Here is a 16,307-nt window from a genome sequence, read left to right as displayed (position 1 = left end):
TTTACTGTCGTTAATATGAGCTGTGGAGGTTTTACCTTCAGAACTGGAGTTTTTGACTCTCAGTCTTAAGCTCATGGTCATGTAATAATTTATATCTCTCTTTATTATGGGATCCAGGTTTTTTTGCTACCTCAACACATTTGGATGGGAAAAAAAGTCCAGTACTTGTCTCTGTATTTCACAGGCTGACTGTCTTAGCTAAAAATTTCACATCTACAACTCTGCATGTATTCAGAATAACAGATTTTTGTCAGCTAAATTGGCTAGCATGTAGATTTAATTTTTACAATAATAATTACATGGTTTCACTTTCATAAAACTTGTTTTTCTCCCTCCATCATATGCATTTTATCAGTATTTAACTTCAAATAACATGGAAGATCGCTGTCTAATTTTCAGACAGAGAAATGCTATTTTTTCCATGGTGTTTTGACTGAATGCATCTGTAATTTTCACACCACAAGTGTGCGTGGGTACAGCATGGTTAGCTACTCAATCATAGATGATTATCTTATTTTTGGAATACCATAAATGTAATAAAAATCAAGTTCAGGGTTTGGCAAGCATTCAGTGAATAACTTTTTCTTCATGACTTGGCTGGAACAAAACATCCTGTGGTAATAAACTTGATAGGATTATTCTATGCAGCACTTCCTGTGAAAATATGGGTGGGTTTTTCCTTAGGTGTCCATAGACACCTGTTTTAAAGATGAAGTCCAAACTATTTCCATGAGGCTCAGCCTGCCATTTCTGTCCTATCCCCAGTGCTGAGGGTGGAGGAAGGAGGCCTTTCTGAGGACAGACATATAAATAGACCCAGGAAGGGATATGAGCAAAAGATGTTGCTGTCTTCCATCTGTGCCATTCCCACTTCACCAGTGCAGAAGGGACTCCCTCAGCCCCTTTCCCAAATGATTATATTCAGCTAATTCAGCTAATTAGAACACTGTTGATAAAGTCAATAAGGCTTAAAAATCTCTAAATCATTGTGGAGTTTTTGGGGGGGGGTTGTGGCTGTTTGTTTGGGCTTTTAATAAAAATTACATCTTGTAACACACTCTTCTGGAAAATGCTACCTGGGCTTTTGTCCAAATCTGTCATGTTCATTCTTTTATTGTCTCCTGGTGATGCTGACAGGGAAAAGCTGCTGTTCCTGCTGCAACACTTCCTCAAAAACAGCAAAACAAGGAAAGAATAAGGAAAACTGAGTTAATAAATTTCTCTTTTCAGCCTTTTATCTTCTTAATGTTAAACCTTCTTTCTCTATTTAACCTTGCTCATTAAATAGTATTACTTTTGAAGATGATAGCTTAAGCTTTAAATCCGTCTCTGGCAGTAACTAAGAAGGAATTCTTAAGGAGGGAAGGAAAAGAATATTGATGGTGATATTTGCAGTTTTCATGATGGCTTTCCTGTCTGTAATATAATAAAGATTATTCTTATGGTGGTATATTCTTCTCATTAGTCCATTGAAACAGGAGTTCCAAAATTAAACTTGAAACTTCTGTTTCCTGTGGACAGTCAAGTGTGGGAATCTGGGAATAGACAGAGGGTGGTGTGCAGGTGAAGGGGCAGTGGTGGCTGCTGGGAAGCTGAAACACACTTTCATATCCAATAGTGTGCTTTAAAATTAATTATGTACTATTGAATTTGGAAGATCTCATGTTTACACTCTTACTGATTTATCATTTTCAGGTTTTTTGGTAAAAGAAGGCAATGGGATTGTAGAGGAGCTTCAAACTTGGAGGAACTACATCAACTTTTAAGTGAAATAATGATCAGAAGACTGAAGAATGATGTCCTAACTCAGTTGCCTCCCAAAGTCAGGCAGCGTATTCCATTTGATCTCCCACAAGCTGCAGCAAAGGTCAATTTTCTACTTTTGCTAAAAATGCATTTCTTAATAAATGGAAATATCTGTGTATGGATATGTATTTTTATGTATGCATGTGTATTATATGTTACAAAGATTATGTGAGTATAAAGCAGAGTGTCTTTGTTACTGTTTTTAAAATGTAACACAAAGAACAATTATACAGCAAATTTTTTTTATCAAGGAAAAAATTTGTTCTAATTCTAGTACAATCTTCTTTTCTGTCTTCTTCTCCCATAGATTGTTGAATCCCATAGTTACTTTAGCCAAATTTGATAGAGTTCTCCAAAGTTCCTAAACATTTCACACTTGAAACATACCTGTTGAGGTGGAACATGCTTTGTGCTCTGTGTCTAACCACTGATCTCTTCTACCAATTAGAATCTGAATGCCACTTTTGCAGAATGGGAGAAATTAATGAGGAGTCTGAGTTCAGATGCCACTGAAAGCCACTTTTCTCAAGTCATGACTCTGATCACACGCATGTATAAGGAAACAGCCATTGCCAAGGTGAGCCTGCAAGTCTTCTCTTAATATCCCCAAATTAACCTCATAAACTTGGGTTTGTTGGCCAGAAAATGAGATGAGGTTATTTGGTTTGTTTATAATCGTGACATGGAGAAACATTCCCTTTTCCCCTGTATGTTTATAGGATGGACAGAACCCCATTACAGTGAAAAAAGAAATCTGAAGTCTGCTGCAGTGTGTATTGCATTAACTGTTGATCACTGATAAATTTTGTTATTAACTGTCAGCATTGCTTTAATAGCTTTTGCAAAAGATAACTGAAAATTACATTTGACACAGAAGAATTCTATGAATGCTTAAATAGAGCAATATTTTATGATTGTGGTATCATGAACATATCAAATTTATTCTTTCAGTTTTGATATATGGTTTTGTGTGTGTGGATATGGAAGTTCTGATTAAATATTAACTTGTCTGTTTGAAATATGTTTGTTTTTCTTAAATATGGATTAAAACACCAGATAATGATGTCTGAATTAAAAGGGGGTTTATCTATATCTTAATCTGGATGAAGTGCCATGTAATTATATGATCTTTTGAGGATAAATGTGAGGGTTTTTTATCTCTCTGAAGGAGTAAGTTAGGTTTCTCAAAGACATCAAGTCGTGATTTTTTTTTTAAACAAAACTAATCCGAATTATTTGATTCTTAGTAATGTCAGTGTTTGATAAAATCTTACATGGATAACAAAAGATATGGAAATTTACCTTTTCATGTTACAAGGAATCGAAAGACATGAAAATAAAAACTGTCTCTTTGAACATTTTGTGTGTCTCACTAACGAAAACACTCTCTCACTGCAGGCAGGAGCAGTCAAGGACTACATCAAAATGATGCTTGACAATGACAAGCTGAAGTTCCTTGTCTTTGCCCATCACCTGAGCATGCTGCAAGCCTGCACAGAGGCAGTGATAGAGAGCAAGGTAAAGCCTCAACAAATGTGCACACACATTTCACCTTCACTTACACAAGTGTCAGCTGTGTTTGGATCCAGCAGAGCTGCACACGAGTACAGGCAATGAAAGGATTTTGTGTGTGTGTGGATCAGTGCCACTGGATTCAAAGGGATCATGTGGCTCTGAAGAACTGCTTTGTGTTTAAGGATGATGTAAACACACTTGTATCTAGTATGACTTTATTATTATTAAATTAAAAAAACTGTAGGCAGTTTTTTTCCAAATTTTTATACCACTATGCTTCTGTCTATTTTTGAGGGGTTTTAACTGCACACTGTCATCCCACCTGGATGTTTAACTCAAAGCAGTAAAAATGTTTGCAAACAGCTTTCACCTTATTTGGATCATGGACTCTTACCAGTTGTTAGGTAATGGTGGCTAACTGCTATTTTGTAATTTTATTATTTTTAACTGTTTGGAATTTAAAAAAATGGTGTCAGGGTAATTCCAGATTCTTCTGTATAATATTCCATTTTAAGACACCATGTTCATTCTGTCTTATTTGTACTTTTGCAAACAGCAAATACAAAGTCTGCACTTCTCTAGATAGAGACTTAATTTTAAATCAAAGGGCAAAGGAGTGTTGATATATCCTGATGCCCATGACAGGAACAGAATAGTCTTTTTTCCTATTGTTATTGGGGGACAGGGAGGGATTGGGTCTAAAAATAGGCAGTGAAGATGTAATTTAATCTCTGTTCTGGTGTTACAGGCTCGCTACATCCGAATAGATGGGAGTGTTCCCTCTGCAGAGAGGATTCACCTGGTCAATCAGTTTCAGAAGGACCCTGAAACCCGGGTTGCTATTCTGAGTATTCAGGCAGCTGGTCAGGTGGGGCAGAACAGAAAATGTGTGAAGTAATCACTTGAAGAATATAGCTGCTGAAATAATTGATGATTGAAGTGGTTTACTGAGGGCAATTTATCTTTGTGCAGTTTGTCCTTTGTAGACCCTGTGCTCATTTCTTTGCACTAATCATGTTAACTGTTCTAAGCCGCTATTGAATTTACTTGAGCTAAATGATGATAAGCAGCAATATCTCATTCTTGAATAATTAGAAAAACTCCATTTCTCTAAAAGCACTTGATTAATACAAAATAGATGTTATTCCACATTGAAAAGCAGCGTGCGGTCTTTGCACAATATTGAAGTATTTTTTGAATTTGAGCCCCAAGGAAGAATCACTAAAATAAACCCATCTGCTGTTGAGGACCACCTCAACCACTCTCTTATTTCCATATTAAAATGTCCTGTACAACCTTTAGCTCGTTAAAGCTAAAGACAATCAGATCATCAGCTTTTGTGTGTGGTTTTTAAACATCTTTTTTTTTAAAGACTACATCTACTTATTCTGCTTAGGGTTTAACATTCACTGCTGCCACTCACGTTGTGTTTGCTGAGTTGTACTGGGACCCAGGCCACATCAAACAGGCAGAGGACAGAGCACACCGCATCGGGCAGTGCAGCTCTGTCAACATCCACTTCCTCATCGCCAAGGGCACCATGGACACCCTGATGTGGGCCATGCTCAACCGCAAGGTGGGTCTGCCCTGGGGACAGGGGGACAGGGGCAGAGCTCCCCGTGCCTGGGGCTGCACTCAGTGACACTGAAGGCTTGTTCAGCTGGAACACTCTCTAAGGCAAATGGGTGCACCTGCAAGTGCTGATCATTTCTCCAGTTGTTTCTCCAGGCAGCCACTGACAGAACAAGAGGACAAAGTCTTAAGCTGCTTCAAGGGAAATATGGGTTGGATATTAGGAAGAAGTTTTTCACGGAAAGAGTGATTAAATACTGGAATAGTCTGCCCGGGGAGGTGGTGGAGTCACCATCCCTGGATGTGATTAATAAAAGACTGGATGTGGCACTCAGTGCCATGATCTAGTTGAAGTATTAGGGCTGGGTTGGACTTGATGATCTTGAAGGTCTTTTTCAACCTACACATTCTGTGATGATCAAAACGTCCCTGTTTAGTCTTTAGGATTTAGTCTTTCCTATCTTTTTGCTCTTCATTCAAGATGCAAAGATAATGAGTTTTTGCCAAGGGGAACAGGATGGTTCATATCCACAGGAGATGGTTGTTTTATCTTCCAGCTCTTTATTGCTGTTGTTGTTCAGCTTTACAGTTTTAAAGCATTCAGGCATTCTGCTCACTCCAACAGCTAGAATTTGTTGTGGGTTGCTTTTTTTTTTTTTTTTTTTTTTTTTTTTTTTTTCTTAACTAGAATAAATGTTGTGCCTAAACTAAGCTTCCTTTCCAAGAGGCAGAGGCATTCTCAGATAATTCTTTTTCAGTAGATGCAAGATTACACTAATCTTTTCTTCTGTTGCCATTTTCCACAAGTATCACCCAATTGTTGTTAGCAGTCAGAGAATCATAGAATGGTTTAGGTTGGAAGGGTCCTTAAAGCTCATCCTGCCTGGTGCATTATGAGGCTCCTTAAACATGGCACAGGTGGGGCTCAGTAATTCAACACCAATTTACCTTGCAAGTTCTGTCACTGAATAATTCTGCCTGGATTTGTCTCCGCACGCCAAGCAAAACATGTTAAGGCTGTTAGAGATGTACACAGTGAATATATTCTCTTTTATCTTCAATAAATATTGACATTTTGTATACAGCTTCACTGGTTGTCGTGTGCTAAATACAGCACTTACCATTATTGTCTTCCTGCAGGCCAAAGTCACAGGCAGCACCTTGAATGGCAAGAAAGAGAAAATGCAGGCTGAAGAAGGTGATAAGGACAAATGGGATTTTTTGAGTTTTGCTGAGACCTGGACCCCAAATGAAAGTCTAGAAGATCCCCCAAATGGACTTTTATTTACACATGTAAGACTTGAAACTTGTTTTTTTTCTGTTTCCTTTCATTTTAAAAAGAAATAAATTAGCCATTTGCTTCAGCTTTCTGGGCACTTCAGACATTACTACTGGAGAAACACCAAAAAAAATGGAAAAAATAATGTAAATTCCATTTTTAAACTTGGGTGAAGTTAGGAAAAGTGCTCTGCAGGGAATAAATGTCATCAACATTTTCTGATGGGTCCTTATGTTCTGTTTAGGTGACTGAGCCACCCTCAGAGTCAGATAAGACCAAGTAATTTCTGTTCAAATGACATCTTGATTAACCGTGCTGAATTAATTGGACTAATATCTAAAACAGTGTTTGAAAGCCTTTCCTTGTAATGAGCATCTTCAAAAAAGGCAGGCAGCTTACCACTCCTGTGTATCTGTTTTCTGGTAGGGCCATTTCAGAATTTTCAGGAGAATATTGAAAATACCTTTCTGAAATCAGGAGAGGAACGTTGATTTGCTTTTTCTGCTCACTGTTCTTGAAGTTACCTTTTGTTAAAGATACCATTTGTTGAACAGTTTCTGATGCAGTCATAAGTGATGCTTAGAGGTCTTTTCCAACCTAAATGATTCAGTGATTCCTACTCCTTTCCTCTTCCCTAGTTTGAAAAGGACAAACAACATGACATTCGTTCCTTCTTTTCCCCCAAATCCTCCACGGAGAAGAAACGCAAAAGATTTTCTGGTGATGAATTTTTACATAATGACTCAGAATCTTCTGCAGTCACAAAAGAAGAAGATGCAGAGAAGAGCGATGAAAACCTGGATTCCTCAAGGATAAGTGAGGTGGAGACAATTTGTGATGAAGATACTTGTGAACATGAAGCCAAAAGAGCAAAGAGCTTAAGTGGATGGACCCCAGTCAGCTCCAGTAATAAAAAGAAAACATCTTTCATTGGAAAAAAGCTTTCTTTATCTTCAGAAAAAAACAGTGAACTCCATCCTTGTGGCTTGAATACTTCCAGTGAAAGTCCAGCTTTAAATGAAGTTTGGCACTGCAGTGCTTGCACTTACACTAACAATGCTCTGCTGCCTTACTGTGAGATGTGCCACTGCCCCCAGAGCAGGGATGGTGAGTAAGGGCTGTTGCAGAGGGAAAGGTGCATTTGTCATTGCACTTCTGATCAGGCTCAGAAAACACAAATTTTTTTGAACCTATGACTACACAGAAGTCCAGGAGAATATGAAGAATTGTGTCTTTACACTAACAAATACTCCTCAAGCGATCCTCCTTAGTCTTGCTTTCCCCAAGGAAAAGCATGAGTCTTTTACATGAGTCTAACTTGAAACGAGTGGAAAATGCCCATAAAATGTTAACAGGATATAAATTCCATAAGGAAGAATATATCCTCTGTTTTCTTTGCAGCAAATGTCCCTTCCATCTTCCTGGAGATTTATGGTTATTCTGAATACAATTAAACAGCAAAACTTTTCTTTACCTTTCAAAACTAAGCAGTGTAGTGTTGGAGTTTTATTAACTTGAGCATTGTGTATTTGTCATGGGAGACATTATCTGAAAAATGTGGCTTTCTTTCTCCACCAGCTCACAGTAGATTTCTTTTACTGAAATATATTTAAGCTATCTGGAAAATTTTGAAACGTTTTTATAAATGTATGCTGGTATTTGTCATTTCAGTTGCAAAGCCATGGGTAAGGTTCTTTTTACTTTCTTTTTTTATTTATTTATGTCTCTGGGCTTGTTCAAGTAAGGACAACTTCTGAGTTTCACAGTTATAAATCAATGCCTGGAAAACTACTTTGTGTGTTTATGGTATACAATAACTGTATATAATACAGAATTTCTAACTGAATTGTTTATTACATATATATTTTGACATTAATCTGGGTGTACAGGATTACATAAATTAAAAGCTTTGTTCCATGTGTTTGTTCTCCTACTATTAAAGGTGGCTCTAACTTCCTAAGTTGTTGCACCATAATAACATTAGCGAATGCAGAGCCACTTCTTTGTATTCCAGTGAGCTGTTCCTGTCTCAGATGTGTTATTAGGTACCTGCCCAGGTAACACAAATCATCACTGTGCCTGTTTCTCTGTCTTTAGGTGAGAGAAATGGTGAAGCTCCCAGGAGCCAGGCTGGGGAAGGAGTGTCAGAGGAGCCCAGGAGAGATGGAGAGAGAGAAGAGGGCAGTGCTGAAGGCAGAGGAGGAAATTTGGGAGAATTGGGGGCCCAGAAATCTCATGAAATCAGAGAACAGGAAACCGTTGGCACTGGAAAGGAAGAAAGTGAAAAAGAATGTGGAGAAGGTAAAGTGGGACTCTGAAAGATCAATTCTATCCCATTGTGAAACTGAATTAAATGCCTCTGGCATGAAGAATGGCTTTTAAATAAAAACCTGCCCCTCCAAAACACAGAAGTACAAACACCAGCATGAGACTTTCTCATTTTGGCCTGGGCCATTTGTTGAATTTTGATGCTGGATAAGCCCAGCCTTTTCACGCAGCTCCTGGGGCAAACCAGCAGCTGGGAATGTGGATGGTTTTACTGGAACTCAGGACAGACACAGGCAAAACAGATGATGGGTCATTCAGGAGAAACAGAAAAATAAAATACACAAATACCTTAATAGTTTGCTGCTTGAGCTCTGCACCTTATGCTGTTCTGGAATTAGATACATTTTTAAATACTATTTTTAATGTCAGAGTAGAATTGAATGAATAAAAATCTTTAATGCCAACATTTTTTCTGTTGTAGATAAGTCAGACACATTCCAAATATATGATGGGCTTATGTTTTGTGCAAGCAGGAATACTGATAGAATCCACCTCTATACAAAGGTAAACCTGAAATATCCATGGTTATTGTCATTTTAAAATTACAAAGGAAAATGTTGCCCTATGAAATGTTTCTGTATGCTCTCCTTTGTTATGTTTGATGTAAAAACATTAGTATTTTTCTATTAACTGAAATGTACAAAAATTAGTTTATCATTCTAGTTCTTTTTTTCAGTGGAATTAAGTAATAATTCCATAGATACATAACTCCCAACACTTCTCTTGGCTTACAAAATGAGGCTTATACAAGAAAACATTTGTTAGAAATGCCAGTGACAGTTGTTTTTTATTATTACAGTGCCTTATCACAAAATAACTTAAGTAGAATAACATTCAAAATTCAAATTTAAAATGACAGTAAATCCTGACACATTAAGTAAGTAAAATATTGCCACCACATTTTCAGAAAGCTCAACGTTGGTGCCGTGTGTAAGTCAGTAACTTCCTGAATAAAGCACATTATCATTAATCTGCAGTGGTGATTGGGCACAGAAAACAGCAGCTGGGAATTTTCCAGGTCATTATTCAAGGGGAGGTCAGGATTTGCCAATTTCTTCTTTCAAGTGATAAGAAAGTTCAGTGGGAAGATTTCTTCAAATTACTGAGTGAATCAGTATATTCAGGTGCCACTAAAGCAGCACAGATAACTGAGGGCAAGTCTTTGGGATGAGACATTTTTATGAGGCTGATGCAGCTGGGAAAAGTCAAAAAGAGTCAAAAAGTCCTTTTGTATCTGAAAATCTGTTAAATGTACTTAAAATGTGTGCTGCTGCCTGGCTTCACATGTTTTATTCAGACAAAGATGCATTTTGGTTGGTTTTGGGCAATTGTCTGGTTTGGGTTTTGCTGGGATTAGAGGTTAATTGTTCCAGATACTGCACAAAATCTGCTGAATAGTGAGATACCAGGGAATTCTGCTTTGACTCCTCTCAAATGCTTGTGAATCATCAATAAGTTCCTTGCCCAGATGTACCCCCTGGGACAACTTACTCCTTTAAAAGTTAAGTGGAGAACTTTTTCAGACATCAAAAAGAAATATGATAAACAATGTTCAAGAATTCTTATTTTAAATTGTAATGAAGTGACATTCTCCTATCTCCAATCATTCATTTCCCTTAGAATTCAGTCAAGAGGATTGTAATTTCAGTTTAATATAAGTTTGTGTGTCTGAACTATTTGCAAAGAAAAAAAATCAGATCTATTAAAAGTTAAAACGTTCAGCCTTGTTACTTTTAGGTAGATTAATATGAATCATCTTTCTTGCATTTTTGCTGTTATCTCTGTGCCTTATTGTTAATTCTGGAAACATTTGACCTTGAGGGACTAAAATTAGTGGGAAGGGAGGAGAATTCACTTGAAACAGATTACTTTTTCTACATTGTGCTACACTGCATCTGTAAACAAAACTTTGTTTTGCTTGTGTAGGATGGTGAACCACTGAATCATAATTTCATTCCATTGGACATTCAGCTGGATAACTGGGAAGATTTACCAGAGACTTTCCAGAATAAAAAAAATCGTGCATTGGTAAGAACAAGTTCTACTGGCACAGCAATATAATCTTTAATGCAGAAGAAAATTAATTACTTTTTAAAAAATTAAATGCAGAATACTGCCAGGCCTTGGGATATAGGCACATTTTCATCAAAGCAATCTTACAGATGTTGATGTGAATATTAATTGTGCAGTCTGTTATTCTGGGAAATTATTGTACCTCCTGTTCTCATTGCAGTAGAAGGAATCAACCAGGCATCATTTCATTCCTCATTTACAGGATTAGTTACTAACTAATAAGTCAACAAAATAACTTCTTAAAGATTCTGAATTAAATAAGAGAGTTCTAGATTGCATCAGAGCTGCAGGCCTGAGCAGGCCTCCACTCTCTCTCCCTTTGGTCTACTAACAGTTTTCAAAGCAGTGTCAGGCACAGATCCACAGAGACATTCTTTAATTTAGGAATAAAGATCCCATTCATAAGGGGGTTTGAGAAGAACACTGCAAACACAAATACTCAAGTAAGGAAACCAGATTTAAACTGGATGGCAAATATTATCTGCTTAACTTAAAATCAGAATTTCCAAACACAAAACCATCATGTAGGAACAAAACTGATTCTTTCTGTAGGTTCTCCAGCAAGGCTGGAATTTAAATTTGTAGTGGGGATACCTGACTGATTCACCAGCTGTTGTGTGAAGCAGCTACTGAGTGAGTTCCACAGATGGGGGTGAGGGTGTGAAGAGTTACCTGAAAGCACCATCTCTGATTGTAGGTTTCCAGCCAGTGAGGAATGCAATTAGCAATGTAATTAGCTGTGTGCAAAGCCTGTCCTGCTGCTGACTGTTGTGTTCTCTGCCAGATCCTGAGGTTTGTGAAAGAATGGACTCATCTAACAGCAATGAAACAGAAGATAGTCAGAAAAAGTGGTCAGATATTCTACAGTCCCATTCATACTGCAGAGGAATTGTGTAAAAAGCAGTCAGTGGGCAGCAGCACAAAGAGGTATGTGGGGTTTGGTTTTAATTCCTCCCACTAATTACTGCAGAAAGTTGGATTTATTTAATATGACCTTCTGTGGAATGATGCTAAGTCTGAATTGGACATTCAGTGATTGCCTGTGACAGAGTGACAGACAGAGGCAGCCAGGCATGTTGGTGAACCTGCTGGAAGTATCTCCCTCCCGCTCTGTGCCCCATTTAGCAGCTACTCTGCATGTTTCAACATCTGGAACTTGCCAGGTGTTTTTAAAGGAAAAACCCTGACCTCAAGGCCACAACAGAAAAGTAAGGTCAAAGCATCTTGTTTTCCACACCTGGAAGCAAAAATCAATCATTAGTTGCCATCAATGAGATAATGTTTTTATTCATAATTCACAGTCAACTCTAACCCTTTCCAGGTCTTGTTTTTTCTTTAAGCAATTTTGCTCTCTGTGGATGACATTTCTCAAAACTGTGGTTCTCTTTGCTGAGTGTCACTGAAGAGGGCTGGTGTTTGATCCTTGTTAAAAACTAAATGTACCTTTGATTCCCTTTCTTTCCTTTTTCTGGTGTGGTTTTCCTTGACAGACATTTACAGCCTCAGTGCTGTCATTGCTCTGCACAAAACCTGTCATGCAAACCATCTAAAACCTTCTTACTCCCCTCACTCCCTACTGTTAAATTCCTCAGGGTGACTCTATTTTGGCTGTAGGTAAGAATTCAGTAAATAAATAGTTTGTAATTCCAGTAATATAAGAAGCAGAGTGTAATAAGTGTTTATTAACCTCCTACCTGATTGTGTCCTTCCATAAAGTGTAGGAAAAATCTGTGAATGATGTTAGAAAAACCACCAGGACCTACAGGAGCCTTGTAAGATGGGATGTGGGGTTTGGCAGGTGATAGTACAGAGATGTCCTCAGAATAAGTTGTCTGAATAGTGGTTTCTGGGAAGCAATTTTAAGTTTTTAACTAAGAGCAGTTGTGTTTTACAGGGTTTCATATGAAAATAAAGCAGGGAGACCAAACATAACTAATGGAGCAAGGAGTCCTCCAGAGCTTGTAAAGCTTCCTGGATTATCCAGTGTCACTGAGACTCCACTTGACTGGAACAAAATGCCTTTCAGGTTTCACTGTCAGGCAGTATCAAATTGCAGTCATTTTTTAATTGTTACACACAAACCAATTTACTGTTCACTGGTTAGAATTCACTTTAGAAAAAGATATTTAATATGCAAGTATATGAAGTACGTTCTCCCAAACTTTCTTCATTTCTCGTTGAAAAAATGAGGAATGTTTGAAGACAATGTGCTGTCCCAGTGTTTTCGGAGGGAGATTTGCTCCCTTTGCTGACAGGATTTGTCACTCTCCCAGGTATGTGACCAGGGAGGATGTGGCAGCAGCCTCGCTCTCCAAGGCCAGCAGCAGCGGGGGCAGCGTTCGCCTCATCTCCAAGGACATGGGGGCTTCTCTGCACAAAGGGGCTTCTCCTGAACCATCCACCAAGTAGGTTTATTAATGCAGTAGGATGATAAAGTTATTTTGCCACTTTTTTTTAAAATGGTAGTAAAATTATTTGCTATGAGTGCTCTGCTGAAGTACTGTAGTTAGATAAGAAGCTCGCTGTAGTGCTAATGAGCTCTGTTTTATTCTTCTAACAATTTAGATTTCATCTGTTGTCTGCTGACAGCTGCTAATTAACTGAGTCTGACTGAAACAAAACTGAAAAAAAAGAGAATAGTTACATGATTCAGTTAGAGAAAAGAATGTCAGCTCAGCCCTCCTGTGAGGTCAACATCAAACTGGAGATACAGAATTTGCTCCTATTTTGCCTTTGAATTTAAATGAAAAAGGGAGCAAAGAAGTGAAAATTCCAAAAAGGAATTGCCTTTTAAATTTTTTTTTCTTAGACAAGCACTGTGTATCCTACTTTGTTTTGAGTAGAAATTGATAGGCTGCCATAAAGATTGTAAAGAGAAACCAGGATCTTTCCTTTGACTTTATTACTGCTGTTAAAGAGGGGGCTCAAACATTTTACTTCTGTATGTGTATATGCCTGATAGAAATGACCATGTCTTAATCCATACAGCATTATTTCAGCTAATAGAGTGTAGTAAGATGTGCAGAAGAAAAATCTGCCTTGTTATATTGCCAAATTTTGTTTAAATGGAAATATAAGCCACACAAAGGATTTGCACTGAGCAAGGTATTATTTCAGCTAAGATGATTTTTCAGAACATAAAAGATATCTAATTGAAATACACGGTGCATAAACCCCCCATGAACTGCTGAATACATCGTTCATCCAGAGCTGTACTTTGTTCTCTGCCAACAGATTGCTTTCAGAAAGTGGAGCTGATCCCTCAGCCCTTCCTCCAGGGCAGACTGAGGGAGGCTCGTCCCTGTCCAAGGGGTACCTGCAGGCCCTGGACAGGCAGGGGACGCCGCTGTGCCTGAGCTGCCAGCAGCCCACAGCTCCGCCTCCGCCCGGCCGCGCCTGGGACACGCGGTTCTGCTGCCACGCCTGCCAGGAGGACTTCTCCATCCGCTCCAGCAACAGCTACCTCCGCTCCCAGGTGTTCCACATCGAGCACGGCGTGTGCCAGGCCTGCCACAACAACGCCCAGGAGCTTTTCCTCAGCGTCAGGGATGCGCCCAGCAGCCAGAGGAAGCAGCTTCTGGAGAGCTCTTGGATGTCTCACCTTCCCCTTGGGCAGGTGATGGCTCTGGGGGTTCAGCACTAACAGCTGGGCTGTGTATAGAGAGTTCAGAGATAGCCAGAAACGTTCCTACAGATTTAAGATTTAACCTAGCACCAACAACACAACAAGAAAAAACAAGTCCTTAAAAATAATCAACTAAATCCCATTGTCTTCTAACACCTTTGAAAGGCACAGGCATCAGAGCTCTGATTCTGTCGGGAGGTGCAGGTACAGCCAGGCCTGGGTGAAAACATGCCAGCCGCTTACACCTGTTGCTTGGGCAGTGGGAGAAACTGAAAAATGCCAAGGCTGGTTTTATCTTTATGAAAACTATAGAAAGCTACTTTCCAGAATCTCCTTGTTCCTACAGCAGGATGTCCATGTAGTTGAGGAGTGTCTCACCCCTGTCCTTGTGTGCTGCAGCTGAACGAGATGATCAGGAGCCCGGCGGAGGGGCAGTTCTGGCAGGTGGACCACATCCAGCCCGTGTACAGCGGAGGAGGACAGTGCTCCCTGGAGAACCTGCAGACCCTGTGCACAGCCTGCCACAGGGAGGTCAGTATGTGCAGCCAGGAATCCTGGCCCTCCCACAGGGAACAGCAGGGGCAAACTGCCCTTAGGCTCCTCCTCAGCCCTGCTCCCTCCTCCTGCAGAGCCCCAGTGCTCACAGCCTCCCCTCCCATACAGCCAAGGCAGAAAGGCAGCATTAAACTATTGCAGTCTGGCAGTTTCCTCTGGATTTGGGAAAATGTTGCCTTAATAAACATTTGCATTTTGTCATGCTGTCTACTGCAAAGATAGACTGGAGTTTAACTGTGGGCTAATGCTTTCTGCTGGACGTGTTGCAAAGTATCAATACTCACTGAACCAACCTCAACCTGTCTCTCTCTTTTGCAGAGAACTGCAAAACAGGCCAAGGAAAGAAGCCAGCTGAAGAGAAGGTCTTTAGCGACAAAGTATGGCTGTGATATCACCAAATTTTTTGTGAAGAAGTGAAATGCACAATACATTCATGTACATTTTAACAGTGAAACCAACAGTTAGTGTTTTCCTCTTGCACTGTATTAACAGAAATTGCTGTATCATGTTGGTGGTCAAAAGAAAATAAGGAATTGAACCAAAGAAATCATCTGTGACATCCAAAATACTTATCATCATGGTTTTATATGGCCCTGGTTTAAAGCTGAATTTCTGTGTGTAACTTTAATGCCACTTTGAAGCATTATGGTCTCCTCTTGCAGGTGAGTTAGAGCAGCAAGAATGTGAGGAAGTGCTTTTGAAACTGCTGGTGTTATTAACAGGGTTCGACTGTATTGGGAACTTCACGGACCTGGATGATGTCTTAGTTTAAATTCTTTTTGTTGTTGCCATACCAAAACCACAGAATAAAATACAGCAATTATGACAAAAACTAGCACAAGTGATTTGTCTCCTCTAGTGCTACTCACCCACCAAAGGCTGACTCTTGGCATGGGCCTGACTTACAGGACTTTGGCATTTCGAATTGATGTCAGCTGAATTCTAGTTTTATTTAATCCAGCTTGTATTGAAATGTTACTCAGGATAGGAAACATTAAATATTAGCAATTATCTCATCAAAGGTTATCTCTAGGAAAGGCTATAGTCAAATTCTCCTCACCGAGATTGCGAGATGCTGGTAATTTTGTACTGCTTACCTTGGCTTGCTTTACAGTTCCTTTAAATACAGTTCTTGCTCCTGGTGATGTTTTTAATGCTCCTCACCCCTTGAATGCTGAATTATAAGCTCATAAAGCAGAGCTGCAATTTCAACTACAGCTACTTAAAATAATCTGAGATATCCTTCTGAGAAAAATCCTTGTAGTTACAACTCTTGAAACAGAGAAGACTGTTTAAGACACGATAATTGCAGGAGTGCACCATTTGCTACAGTCAGACCAACAGACCTTTAGCTGTGTTAATGATGTTTGTGGCGTCTGTAAAGGAATCACCTCTCCAGCACTTTAAAGGACGAGGTAGGAATAGCCTGATAACCAAGTATGAGAGACTTTCAAGTTTCTACAGCCTTTACAAGAGGCCACACTGCAGTGTAATATTTCATTAGAGAGGAGGAAACCAAGAGTATTGGGGAAGATGCCTAATCTAAATTTTACT

The 16,307-nt window shown here is 39.2% G+C and overlaps 1 protein-coding gene across 1 annotated transcript in view; it reads left to right on the top strand.

The window, feature by feature from the left end:
• ZRANB3 (zinc finger RANBP2-type containing 3) overlaps positions 1-15,618 on the top strand; it is a 254,638-nt gene extending 239,020 nt beyond the window's left edge. Inside the window, exons 8-22 of the mRNA XM_083865032.1 lie at positions 1,696-1,867; positions 2,255-2,383; positions 3,205-3,324; positions 4,070-4,189; positions 4,718-4,897; positions 6,034-6,186; positions 6,811-7,279; positions 8,270-8,473; positions 8,922-9,004; positions 10,427-10,528; positions 11,358-11,500; positions 12,847-12,978; positions 13,808-14,189; positions 14,598-14,729; positions 15,072-15,618. Of these exons, the coding sequence (XP_083721158.1) occupies positions 1,696-1,867; positions 2,255-2,383; positions 3,205-3,324; positions 4,070-4,189; positions 4,718-4,897; positions 6,034-6,186; positions 6,811-7,279; positions 8,270-8,473; positions 8,922-9,004; positions 10,427-10,528; positions 11,358-11,500; positions 12,847-12,978; positions 13,808-14,189; positions 14,598-14,729; positions 15,072-15,170 (2,620 nt within the window). The 3' untranslated portion in view covers positions 15,171-15,618. The remainder of the gene's footprint in view (positions 1-1,695; positions 1,868-2,254; positions 2,384-3,204; positions 3,325-4,069; positions 4,190-4,717; positions 4,898-6,033; positions 6,187-6,810; positions 7,280-8,269; positions 8,474-8,921; positions 9,005-10,426; positions 10,529-11,357; positions 11,501-12,846; positions 12,979-13,807; positions 14,190-14,597; positions 14,730-15,071) is intronic.
• The last annotated feature ends 689 nt before the right edge of the window (positions 15,619-16,307 follow it).

Source organism: Zosterops lateralis, assembly GCF_965231275.1.
Source record: "Zosterops lateralis genome assembly, chromosome: 7".
NCBI lineage: Eukaryota > Metazoa > Chordata > Aves > Passeriformes > Zosteropidae > Zosterops > Zosterops lateralis.
Note: the sequence above shows the minus strand (reverse complement) of the source record. Positions and strands in the feature narration are given on the sequence as shown.